We start from the raw sequence: 12,905 nt of genomic DNA on the forward strand, positions 1-12,905 counted from the left end.
TCAGTGCAGATCAGTTGGTATAACTTATTTCCTTAAACACGTGCCCTGAATTGCAAAAGTTGTTGATGCACCAATAAACGTGACTGATGCATGCATACTTGTTTAGTGTAGTCTGTGCCTCAGCTCTTGAATTTCAGGTTTGTGTTCTATCTGCTGTTGTTCACCAATGCGTTTTCTAGGTCTTCACATGTACACAATGTGGTCTTTGAGCTGTTTCCATCTGCTTTCCCCTCTGTCTCATTCCCTTTTTACCTTGACTCTAAGAGACAATGATGGTGAGAGAGGGATGTGGCCTCGCAACCTGTTCAGGATGAAGCTTCTTCACTTTCAACTTGTTCAACAGTAACTTTTTTTTTTAATAGTACAATATTTCCTCTGTGTAATTAGAGTCAGGTATCAAGTGGAACAACTGTAAAGAGAGTTTTACATACCTCCAGAATCTTTTATGCATTTAAATATATAAATCATTAAGTAGACAGACTTTAGGAAGAGTGGGGTTCAATAGGACACGTATCTACTTCATGGATGCAAATGCCTGAAAGACGGGTCTCGGAAGTAAATCAGTAATATTCTGAAGTTTCTGAAGGACAAACTTAATTCCTTAGTTCTGGATAAATTTACATAAAAAGAGCAATTGCTGGGGAGAGGACTGAGAAAAGGAACATCTTGTTACATGGTGTAGAATCAGTATCTTAAATCTGCAGCTTTTTGCGTGCACAGTCACAGCAGAGGCCACTTGTGACAGTTTGGGAACAGTCCCCTGTACCCATCCCGCTCCTTCTAGAGACCTGTTCTAGAATATAGCAGTGCTACAAGAGCAACAATGCCCCACACAGGAACACAGCGTTCATGTTCATGAACATTTTTGACCTAAGCAGTATTACTCATTTGCCCTGCTCAGCTTTTGAGGAAGCAGGAGGAAGGGACAGGCACAAATGAAGACAATGCAGAATTTCTCCTGCTGACTGCCTTAAACACAGAAAACCACGTATCGATGGAGTTTTTGAGAAATCAGACTGACGCACAACTGCTGAAGCATCTGTGTTCGGCAGATTTCACGGCTCACAGCCCAGGCAGCACCCAAGGGCGGCTCTGGCTCCTGCCCCGCGTGAACCCACCCGTGGGTAAGGCCTGCAAACCTCTCCCTGGCAGGGAAACTCTTTAATAAGAGGAGCAAAAAATTTTCAGCTTGCTATTTTGAAAATTACAGCTCTTTATCATACAAATTAAATGTCTGCATGCATTTTAAATCAAGCTATGCATCCGGTTGTAAAACTGCCATCAGATTTTGCTCTGCTCAGGACTGGGCAGAATAAAATTACTTCAGATAGGTTGAAATCAATATTGCTTTTTCACTCCTCTGAGTCTGAGCACCAGAATGCTGTCTGTAACAAAAGAATGCAATAGGGCAGTTAACAAAACTAGGTTGTCCAAGATTGCAGTGTCCTTGTCTATTATTTTTAATTAAAGCCTTGGGGAAAGTGTTGGTAACTGTGTAATACCTTGAGAGCTGACTCCTTATTTCTGATGTAGAGTTAATGCTAACCAAGCTATGGAAACAGATCACCTCAGTTCTCTACCTCTTTTCTGTAAAATAGGGTTCCTTGCTCAGTTCACAGCCATATTAAGATTTAATTATTTCTCTAAACTGCTGTGTAATACTAGGTATTAACTACCTAGTATTTTTCATAACTGATTTGTCAGCATACATACTGTACATACAATTTGGTCCAAGGAAAGTGTCCAACAGTCCTACAGAGTCAGATAAACATCGTTATGTTAACAGGTATCTTACGGTGACGCCGTATGGATGCATTTCCTTCAGGGCCAGGACTGAATCATTTGTGTTCTTTTGTTTATGAACAGGGTGAGGCACAACGGGTCTGTTAACATGCCAGAGTCCTTCCACTGCATTGTATAGTTTTGTCTGCATCATTTGACTACTTGTACGTACTTCATGCCATATATATGAAATCACGCTTTATTTTCAGTTCTAGCTATTTATATTCGTTGGAGGAAGAGGAATGTGGAAAAAGAACAGGTTCTTTCTGGGCATCTGATTCAGAGAAGCTCAAGACTTCTCTTAATGGATCATGACATTTTCCTGACCTACACAGAGCCCTGCAGGCAGCAAGCTCTACCTGTTTTATTGCACAGATTTAAGTTCTGGTGCTGTCAGCAGAGCGCTCTCAGGAGACACTTGCCCTGCCTGGAGTGGTTGCTCATTCCCACGGTGTTTCCAAGTTCAATAAGAAAATACCTCTGGGTTTGATTTACTCCCTCTCTTAAAGCAGGCTCGGAACTAAGCGCAACTTGACAAAACCAGCGTGCATCTGACTCTTTAAATTACTGCACCGGCCAGCATGACACCAGTTAACGCTTCCAGAAGTGCTTGCACTGAGTCCTGCACGCAGCGCTGCAATCACCGGCTGTTGCAATGCTCAGGCAGCAGCTGGGGCTGCTGCTCTGAATGTGCTGCGTTCGCATCTCTTACCTCTGCTGCAGGCCAGTGTGGGAGCGTGGAGCTGGCTGGGGCTCCCAGGAGCTGCTGGTCTGTTGATTTGCTCTTCAAGGCACATGGTGCCTTTCGTAACAGCGTGCAGCTGAGGCTCGACAGCACTTTTGGGAACCTCTGTGCTTCCTGGCTCATCTGCTTTCTTTTCATCCTACCATGGCTTTAAATAACTTGGGTTTCTACTTCTCTGTTCTGTGTAGCAAGGAACACACATTGCAACACAACCTTTTTCGAAAAAAAAAAAAAAAAAAAAAAAAATTGAAGCATGAAAACTTGAATGAATCTGGTGGCTGTATCAGTTCTGGAAGTTTGCTGCAGGGTTTCTGCTTGGATATTTATAGTTACTCAGTGAGGAGCACCTTGCAGAGCAGATCCAAGTCTATGCTGGGGCGGGGGAGCAATGGCCTAAGCATTGTTTATCAGAGAGAAAAGCTGTAATTTTAATAGGAGAGCCCAAAGTCGGGGTAATAATGAGTCACTGCAGTTCTTTCAGCTGCTTCTGCAGCACTGTCTGGGCAGACCGGGTGCTGGGGGTCGGTGTCACCCAGTGCTGCACAGGGTGCTGCAGACGGAGTAACTGGGCTCTTCTTTACCTTCCCCGGGAGAGAGGCAGCAGAGGCAGTACCCTCGTCCTCGGAGAGGGGCTGCTGCTGAAGGAAATGCCCCGGCAGCAGTTTCTGAGGTGGGGTTGGTGTGAGTGAGGAGGGGGGCTGAGGTGAAGAGGAGCGCAATGGGTGTCTCGGGGGCTTTAGCTTTACCCAGGCTCTAGGACTTGACTTCAAGCTGCCTGGCACAAGAGTTTCCAGTGCTAGAGAGACAGGGAATGAACCTGCAGAGGGGCTCAACGCCTGCAGGGAACGATGCCAGGAGGGGCGAAGAGGAGCTGCAGCTGGGCAGTACGTGCAGAACAAGCCCCAGAGCTGTGCCCGACCTGGGCACCCTCTCCTCTAGCACACAAGTAAAGCTTAGGGGTGAAGCTTCCCTTCTAAAACGGCTTTCTACCCACCTTTACAAGAATCTCCTTACAGCAGCAGGCGGCAAACTTTTGACGTCTGGGAAAGATTTGGCGATATGCAAGTATATACCTGTTCTAGCAACAATCTGTGTTTTTAGAGCCGAGAAGGAACCGGGTCCTACCCTGAGCTGAAGGACCTCATGCACAAAACCACCTAAGAGAATAAACCTGTTGTGGGGTAATGCCTTCAGCACCACACGGCGCAAACGCCCAGCAAAGGACTTAATTACCACGTACAAAGGCGCTTTGGTCAGGGCTGCGCGTTGGGCTCCTCCGAATGTCAGCGAGCAGCTATGCGGCAGAACAGGATGTCGGATTAAGGAGTCTCCAGCGAAACCCGGGCTGAGGACATCGGAGGACACCAGCCAAGCTGGGAAGTGAGTGAGCTGGGTGGTACCGAGCAGAGCTGCCCGCAGCCTCCCGGGCACCCGTGCTGCCGCCCGCCTCTGCAGCTGCGCCTCTGCCTGCGCTGCCTGCGCCGCGCTGGCTCGGAGCAAAGCTGCTCTGGCAGGGCTGGCAGAGAGCACGGCACGCAGGGGCCTGGCCGATTTGGGTCAGGACATGAAGGCGGTTTAGGGGCTCGGTCGTGCTGGCACCCCAGCCCGGAGCAGTGGGAAAAACTGCTTTGCATGGGTGCAAGATGAATTTCTCTCGCCCCGGTGCAGGAGGCTGCAGGTGAGGGGCCGGGGGCTCACCCAACGAGCACGTAGCTGCCGAGCACCCGCGCAGCCGTATCTCCGCTGGGGAGGTGAGTTAATGTGTAACCCGGCTGTTTGGTTAGCCCAGAAAAGCAAAGAAGTCCTGGGATAGGCACGTCCGGGACAAGGATTTGCGCAGCGTGGAACGCCAGACGTCCTGGTAAAAGAAGAAGAAAAATTAATTATCTATATTCCTTCTTGTCCTTTGCTTTCTGACCTTTTCCTACTGAATGGGCTGCGGGCGAGGGGCTGAGCGGGTGGGACACGGGTACCTGCAGGGTTACGGACGTGCTTTGCTTTGGAAGGGTAAATCGTGGTGGAGCTGTCACAGGAGGTGGCACCAGTGAAGATGGACGAGGTGGTTTGAAGGTGGTGGCGGGAGGAAAGCTGGGGAGACTGGCAGCTGCTGGCCGAGAGGCTGGGAGAACTGGTGCTCAGGACAGCAAACAGCTCGGGCAACTGCTGCGTGCACTTGATTTACTTGTTTAAATAGGAGGAACTATAGGTCTGCCGCCATCGTCTCCTTTCACCCTGAGGTGGGATCTGTCCCGCTGTGCCACTGCAGAGCAGGAGCAGCTGGGACGGTACCTGCGAACTGTGTTTTGCTTTTTTTTGCGTTTTGCTTTGGTTTGCGTTTTGAGCTAGCCAGGATGAAGCCCTTTGCCAGCAGCTGTAAGGCTGCTCTGCCTTAGACAGCAAAAAATACCGAGGTTCTTTGACATTGCTGGAGAGCTGTGATAGAGTGCTTGTAGTAGGACTGGGCTTAAAAGAAAGTAGCCTCTTCATATAAAGCAATTAGCATTAATTGCTACCCAGCACCTCTTTGATGTTTGAGGGCTCAGCAAGCTTTGTAAAGGACAGTTATGGCAGCTGTCACAAAAGCTGCGCGAACTGGCCTTTTATTTTAGATAAAGAATAGTTTCTTCTAAAAGCATTTTTAGTGGGGGAAGATATATAGCATTGAAAAACAGCTTTTCGAGTACCATGTCTTTTTAGTCATATTTTTAGTTTGTGGCTGAACTGCCATGTCATTCAGCAAAAGGAAGGAACCGTAAAATCCTTCTGAATCATAAACCCCGGGATTTTTCAACACTGATTTCTGCCCCTTTCAGAGTCAGATGAATGTGTTAGAGCCATAATCACATCAGAGAACTAGTGGGCAGGAAAATGAACTTCTTGTTTCTGTGTAGATCCTCTCCAGCATCCAACGAGCTCCGAGCTGAACTTTGCCTCCCTGCGAGCTGAGGCTCGGCGGGTGCCAAAGCCTTGGCAGCTGCTTTATGTTTCCGCAAACGCTGTTTGAATGAGAACAAATTACTTCTTCCAGTGGGCTCACGATGGTGGGCATCCTCGTGGAGAAATTAGCTCTGTCGAGACCCGTCATTAGAGCTGGGCTACGCTGCTGCTCTCCCACCCAGGGAACTGCCTTGCACAGCGGACACTGGCTCCGACCAGCTGCTCCAGCTGCAGGCATCAAGTTTGAGCAAGACTTTCGCTTCTCCAGAAGTGTTTTGCTGTCTCGAATTTGTGCGGCAGGGCGGAAGGCAGTGAGGAGCATTGCAGCAATCTCGATCAAGCAGGCAGTAGTCTCTTGCTGCTTGGAAGCGGATTTGTATTTCACATTGCAAATATGTGGGTGCACAGTAAAACTCTGCGGCTTGCAGAAGCCTAAAAACCCCCAAAGTTGGACAGCGTCTCTGCTTCCCAACAGCTAAAAGGTCTGGCTACAAAGTTATCCAAATTCAAAGAATCAAGAGTATTGCTGTTTCAAAACCACTTCTTACTCAAATGTAATTTAAGCAAAGCCGAGACCAAAATATTAAACTCCTCCTGCGTGGAAGGATTGGATCTGTCAGGGCGTGGGTGTTGAAATCTGATTTTTGCGGCATATTCCAATTACAAAGGAATTCTTTCAGGGTCTAACACTCTGAACAAGCAGCCAGTTCTGCTCACTTATCGCTAGATCTAATTCCCTGATCCTGCTACAATAAAAAAAAAAAAGCAGCAGTGTGTTCCTGTGTGCCATGGCCAGGTTACAGCACAAAGAGCTCCTCTGTCTTCCGACGAGCCAATCCTCTTGCGTGGGTCCGTCTGTGTTGGAGGGGGTGTTTGTTTTGCTGCTCTCATTCGTCTCCGCAGCCCAGTTCTCTCCGGAAGAAGGGGCGGTACGTGCAAAGAAAATACATAATTGCTGGTGTCGGTAAATTTTGGAAGGCTAATGCTTTACATCCATAAGTAATTATGCCTTTTGTCGGCTGCTCAGCCTCTCCCCGCGGGCAGCAGAGCTCTCCCGGCCACGCACCCTGCGAGCATAACTGGCCCCTCCACCGCCCGGACCCTGCCCCGGGAAGGTCTCACTGTCGGGAACGCCGACGGCAGGTTGTTTGTCAGCCAGCCGCTACCACGTTCCTGCCCCGCCGGTGCTGGGGGTACCCAGAAGAGCAGCAGGGGTGCATTGCCACAAGCAGAGGGGGGCATTGGGGTACCGCTTGCAACCCCCCCGGGGTGGCTGGAGACACGGCACATCGCCGCAGCGCGGGCGCTGCCCTGGGCAAGCTCTGCCAGGCGTGTGCCCAAACACACCCAGGTGTGCCCCAAAGGTACAGGGACACCTCCCCACAGCCACGACACCTCCGTGGCCCCCGAGAAAGGTCTTTGCCAAGGGGAAGCTCCCGGCCGACCAAGGCTGTGACTCAACAGCAGCATTTCGGGTCAGCGCGTTCGGAAGTTTGAGAGCGCTTTGGCTGTGCAGCTGGCAGCGGCGGGGGGGGAAGAGGTCCCACGAGAGGCAGAGCTGGGACGGGATCGCTGCTGCCAAGCTCTGAGGCTGAGCTGGGCTTACAGCCTCTCCTTCACTCAGGAACCACCTTATCCACACCTCCGAGATGATTAGCTAACCACCAACATGAGATGGCCAGGGATGGGCGGTCCAGAGCTTACCATATTTCCAATTCTTGTGGGGCAAACCTCAGTTCCAAGGATCCTTTAAAAAAGCCCAGCTGCCCCTTCTCCTGGAGGGAGCAGCCTAAGATGGAGCACGTTTGCATCCATCCGGCAGCTTTCACAGCCCGCCCGTCCTCCCTCCGGCTGAGCCAGTGTGTTTTCATCACCCCGCGGGGGGGATCTGACAGCTTAATGCCTCCTCTTTCTTCCACTTCAGCCGGGATATTGCCCCTCGCACCGGACGCCGCGGCAGCCTTTGATATGCCTAAGAAGGAGCTGGGGATGGCTGGCTGCAACTCCGGCAGCTGCGACAGCATGGTCAGCACGGCCTCCAACCACTCGCAGCATGTAAGTAACCCTGTTGTACCCAGCCCGGGCTCAATTCACCCCTCTCGATAGCTGAGGAAGGATTTCGGTCAGATCTCTGCTCGAAACCACTCTGCATTGGTGCTTTGGAAGCACCTGGGGGCCCTTAAACAGCACCGTGCACCAAATTAATTCCTGCCCCAAAGCGCTGCCAGACTTTCCATCCTGCCACATGTGTGCCAGCCATCAGGAGCCTTCGCTCCTGCAAGATTTCCTCCGGGAAATGATACTGAGAGCCCAGCGGCTCCTGCGTTGCCCGAAGATGCGGAGGCAGGTAGTGCAGGCACTGGGCAGGAGGAACCTGGTGAGTTCCCCACTGAGGGATTAGACCAGTTGGATAACTGGGTCAGACTGGCTCCAACAAGGATGACTTCACCTGGAAGAGATAGTGAGCTGTACTCCTCCCGGCCGACAAGAGATTAATGTCCTAGTTAAGGCAGATGAGTTTGGACCATGGGTGTAGATGTGTAATTTTTCACTATCTGTCCATTAAAGCTTGTTTGTCTCCAAACACTGATTCCAAGATTGATGGACTAATTACATCCTGTCTGACTTGGAGCGTAATTGATATGTACAAGTGCAACGCTCAATCCTGAACAGGTTTTCCATTTGATGTACTGCAAACCAGAACCAAACCCTCCGAAATTTATTAGGGATGGAAAAACTGGTTGCAATATTGCATGGTACAAGATTTGGATAGGTGTCATCCTGCAAAACAACTCCTCCTGGGACAATATCTCCTGCATGCTTGTTGATCTGATACACACTCCATCCTTTCCTGCACTTCATTTTTTTCATGATATATTGCTTGTATCACCTTGTAACTTGGCAATTCCAAAGCAATCATATCTCATGATACTTGAAATACAAACAGAAGTTAAACAGCATCTTGCCATACGCCTTTCAAAGCTGGGATATGAGTAAGAGAACAAGGAGAGGGGCCACCAACCGCAGATAAGCCTTCAGTATTTACAATGTTTAGGCAAGCTTCTAAGATTCAGCATTGCTGAGCACCCATGTTACCCATCTGCTCATATTTCAAAGTAAACTAAAGAACTAAAGGTAGAAGCCAAGTTTCCAAGTTAAGAATAACCCATCTTCTGATGCTCATAGTAGGGTAATAAAAAAATGGCCTTAAGTATATAAGGGGTTTTTTTTGAGGAAGTTGTCTAGTTTTCTGTAGCTGTAAGTACCAATTTTTGAATAGCCACTGGCCAAGTCTCCTGGCCAGGAGCTGTCACAAGTCTCCTCTTAACTGCCAGGGCTGTGAGTAATAATATACCTCCTACATGTACTGTTTTTTTCTTTTTTCAGAGTGATAACAGTTATGACTACTTATCTGTGGAAGAGAAAGAGTGTTTGATGTTCTTAGAAGAAACTATTGGCTCACTGGATGCAGAAGCAGACAGCGGGGTCTCTACCGATGAGACTGACTACGTGGAGCCCTCCAAGTTGCCCAGGACATGGTCTAAGAGAGACTCCGTTCCCCGGGGTAAGCTGGAAACCTGTGCTTCAACCCAGTTTGCAAAGGGACTTTCTGGCTGGGGTGCGTTCCCTTGCAGGCAGGGAAGGAGCATTGCCCCAGTTTCATGCACGTGGTAAGCTAAAGCCAGCTTGTTTTCATCACTCCGCGGTGAGTGGTGGCTGTAGGCAGCGAGATAGGTAGGGCGCCAGCTGCATTTTCCCAGTTCTCACATGCAGGAGCTGCTAGCAGCTATTGAGCACGGTCAGCAGAACTGCAGGGCAGAGCATCTTTGCTCATGCTCCGACCAGGCTTACACAGATGAAAAAGGCTCCTCATTCACCATGTGCTTTGTCAAATCCAAACTATCTGACTTTCTTAGCAGTGACAACGTATTAGCTGGAGTCAGGGTAAACTCTCTGGGTGCAGTACTCTGCCACAGCTGCACTGGCTTAGCAGACGTGAAGAAGTGTGGCTTGCAAATGGGAAGGTATGCTGTGACTGTGTGCAGAACGGTGCGTGACTTCATCTCTCCCTCTACCTAGATTTGGAGAACGGGGCTCCCCCTCCGAGCGCAGGTCAGCAGCGTGCAGCTGAACAGAAGAGTGGTAAGAGCATCTCTGCCTTCTCAAGCTCGGCTCCAGCAGCAGTTCCAAGCTCAGGCTATTACAGTCTTCCAAGGAGCATCACGGTAGCAAATGGAGCTTCTGACAGCAAAGCGACTGTCGGCAGAGCGGAGGACCCAGTGCCAGTAGATAAATCTTCACAGGACATGGCCAAGGAGGACAGGCTTGACCAAGCCAACACAAGAAGCCACATGAAGTCCCTGGGATCTTTGATTATCCAACCTTCAGATCCCTTCCAGGATAACCTGGTGAGCCACGAGTGGTCACGTAACAATCACTCAGATGCCAAGAGGGAAACAGCCAAGGAGACCAAGACTTGGACTCCATGGGGCCAGCCAGAGAAATCCACATTAGAAGAGGCCCCTCAGGACCCCGATGCCAAGCGTGGGCCTCCAACTGCCCCCAAACCGCGAAAACTGCCACCAAATATTATCCTGAAAACCAGCAAAAACAGCCCAGTGCCACTCACCACGGAGCCCAGCCAGAAGGTAAAAGCACTGCCTCTGTCCTCAGCTGGCTCTCAGCCCGGCTCTGCCAACGACGCTGCTGCCGAAAAGGTGAATTCAGGGCACCTTGACCCCAAGGAGAGGGAGAAAGCCCGGCGGGAGGCACTGGAGAAGCTTGGACTGTCACAGGACAGGAGGGACCCCAGCACTCATCTTCAACCTACCATGCATTCCCAACCAAGGGAGATGCCGTTCCCCGTCCCTGGAGAGCCCAAGGCACAAAGTGAGGCAGTGGAGACGTCGGTGCCGGGTATCCGGCAGATGACCTTCAAATCCAACACCCTGGAGCGCTCCGGCGTGGGGCTGAGCAGCTACATGGCCAGCACCAAGGAGCAGAGCGTCAAGACCAGCAGCTCCTTGGGCAAGATGTCCTTCATCGAGCGTCTCGCCCCGAGCTTCCTCCGGAGCAGCCGCCCCCGGCCGGTATCCCTCGGGGCAGGGAAGGACTTTGCTGGTCTGAAGGAGCCCGGGCAGGTGGAGCAGGAGAAGAGCAGCAAGCGGCGATCCCACCCGCTGCAGAGCTTCCCCAGGCCATCCCGCTCCTGCATCAGCGTGAAGATTTCCCCCAAGGGTGCGACCGACGAGAACCGGCGAGAGGCACTGAAGAAGCTCGGTCTGCTGAAGGAATAGCTCTGTGGGCAGTGGGGCTGCTGGAAAAGGGGCTTTTCACCCCAGATCTAGGCCTTCACTGCCTGTCCTTGGGCACCACAACCATAAGCATCTTCTGCTGTGATCTCCTCCCCCAGCATCTTGGGAGGGGTATCACGAGAGATATTTGGAGCTTTACACCAAATAAAGTAACACCACGTGTACATAATATTTTGTACATAGCAAGTGTATATGAGCTATTTATATAAAGCATCACTGAGCATGTGGATGGGGCATATTCTCCTACAAGGTCTTTAATGCATTTGGGGATTCATCGAAACAGGGAAGCCATGGAATTGGGGGTTTGGCTTATTTTAAAAGGGGTTGCCCATGGATAAAGCCTCTCTGGGAAGAACTGCAGGACTCTGCTGCTCCTTTAGGATTTTATGGATTTTTGTTAACTTTATCAAAGCCTCTGAGGGCTGAGCACTCACCTGCTCCATACAAGTGCCTCCCAAAAGCCACCACTGCTACATACAAAACTGTCAGACTGGTGCAGGCTCAGCAACACTCCCCCGTGCACGAGTGCTCCTCGTACAGCGCCTGCAGGCGAGCGGCTGGATGGCTGCACAGACGTCCCGCTGCCTCCTCTCGCACCCAGCCCTGACAACCTGGACGTAGCACTTAGAAGACGCACGAACATCCGCGTTCATCGTGAAGTGACAGTTAAGATGCAACAGACCGCGTGCTGGTGGCATAACCAGAAGTGCTGCCCAAAATGAGAGATGCAAGTCTGAGACAACGCCATTGCATTCCCTTGCAAACTCTCCTCACGTCTTTCAGACCCAGCTGATGCTGTCGATGTTTATGCTGTGCACCTTTTATAACAAAGGTGGTTTATTTCTGTAATAAACTTGTATATGATCAGAAAATGACTGTGTAATACAGATTGATGTTGCAGTCAGAGTTCTGGTAAAGCTAAATAATGCATGTTAACCTTCAGTATGTCTTGACTGGAGCAGCATGGGTGACCCAGACAGCAGCTGGGCGTTGCAAATGATGAGGTCTGAACCAAAGACTCGGTTGGGCCTCCTGCAACCCAGGACCCATGCGAGATGGGATTTTGTGTAAGTGCTTCCAGTACAATAAGCAGATGCAAAGTCTGCCATGGCACTGCCAGGCTGGGACAGGTGACATGGGACCTGCCGTTGCTCCAGCTGATCCCTTCCAACCCACATCATCTCCTGGGGCTGTGGGGACATCTCCCACAGCAGCTGTGTGAGTTGAAAAGATGGACTAACAGCTCAGCTTGAAAGCAACATTTTATTTCCTTCACCAAAAAAAAATCTTTCATGCAATCCTGGCTTTCAGTGTTGAACATCTAGAGAGAGTCTCTGCTAATAAAGCAAGCACCTTTGTTCCTAACAGGCAATTTAATTTCAAAACTAATATAGGCTTTCTTCAGAGAGAGGGGCTGACCCTTGGAGACAATTGCACTGAACAATTTACTGATGTTAATTAACTGCTTGCTGCATTAATATAAGTTGCACTCAATCGTTTTCATCACTGACCTTGCAATACAATTAGCTTTTTCAGTGTTGTGAATACTAAACAGGCTCATACTGACAAAACCCAGAGCCAGGCTTCTAATTCTTCTCCAAACAGGCATCAGCATGGAAAGGAGAGGGCACCCTTCTGCAAAAGCTGCATCATTTCACAAACCCCCACATAATAAAAGGTGTGCACAAGTGGAGGGAATAGTACTGACCCACATAAAGAATCCAAGGAATGCAAGAAAATGATGTCTGATTAGCTACACTTCATGAAAACAGGGAAATGCTTGTTTGTAGTTAAGCAATTAACTAAATCAGTTTGGGGCTGGCCAGCAGTAACGCAAACCTGTATATCAGGGAGGAAACTAGGAGAAGCTGCATGGGCTGAAGTCTGACCAAAAACCCAGCAGGTTGCTCAGCAAACACTGTGTTGCACCTACATTGGCTCCAAAAGGGAGAAGGAGCCTGGAGGGTTATTAACTCCCCCAGGCTGAGCCCAGTGCCTCATTTCAAGCCTGGAGCTGGGTCAGCAGTGGCCGGGCAGGACTGGCAAGCTGCCGCATGGCTGCAGACCGTGGGTGATAACCGCAGCCCAGAGCCCCTTGGCCAGGCAATGGGGACGGCTCTAACCCC

General features: G+C 50.1%; 1 protein-coding gene across 1 annotated transcript; it reads left to right on the forward strand.

Annotated features, from left to right (window-relative positions):
• The first annotated feature begins 4,328 nt into the window (after positions 1–4,328).
• LOC104839032 (chromosome unknown open reading frame, human C1orf116) lies at positions 4,329–10,896 on the forward strand. The gene is made up of 4 exons (XM_010579137.1): positions 4,329–4,388; positions 7,389–7,519; positions 8,852–9,029; positions 9,545–10,896. The coding sequence occupies exons 2-4, from the start codon at positions 7,433–7,435 to the stop codon at positions 10,759–10,761; spliced, it is 1,482 nt and encodes a 493-aa protein (XP_010577439.1). The 5' UTR covers positions 4,329–4,388; positions 7,389–7,432; the 3' UTR covers positions 10,762–10,896.
• Positions 10,897–12,905: the final 2,009 nt, after the last annotated feature.

The sequence above is a fragment of the Haliaeetus leucocephalus genome, unplaced genomic scaffold, assembly GCF_000737465.1.
Source record: "Haliaeetus leucocephalus isolate CR32 unplaced genomic scaffold, Haliaeetus_leucocephalus-4.0 Scaffold68, whole genome shotgun sequence".
Classification (NCBI taxonomy): Eukaryota; Metazoa; Chordata; class Aves; order Accipitriformes; family Accipitridae; genus Haliaeetus; species Haliaeetus leucocephalus.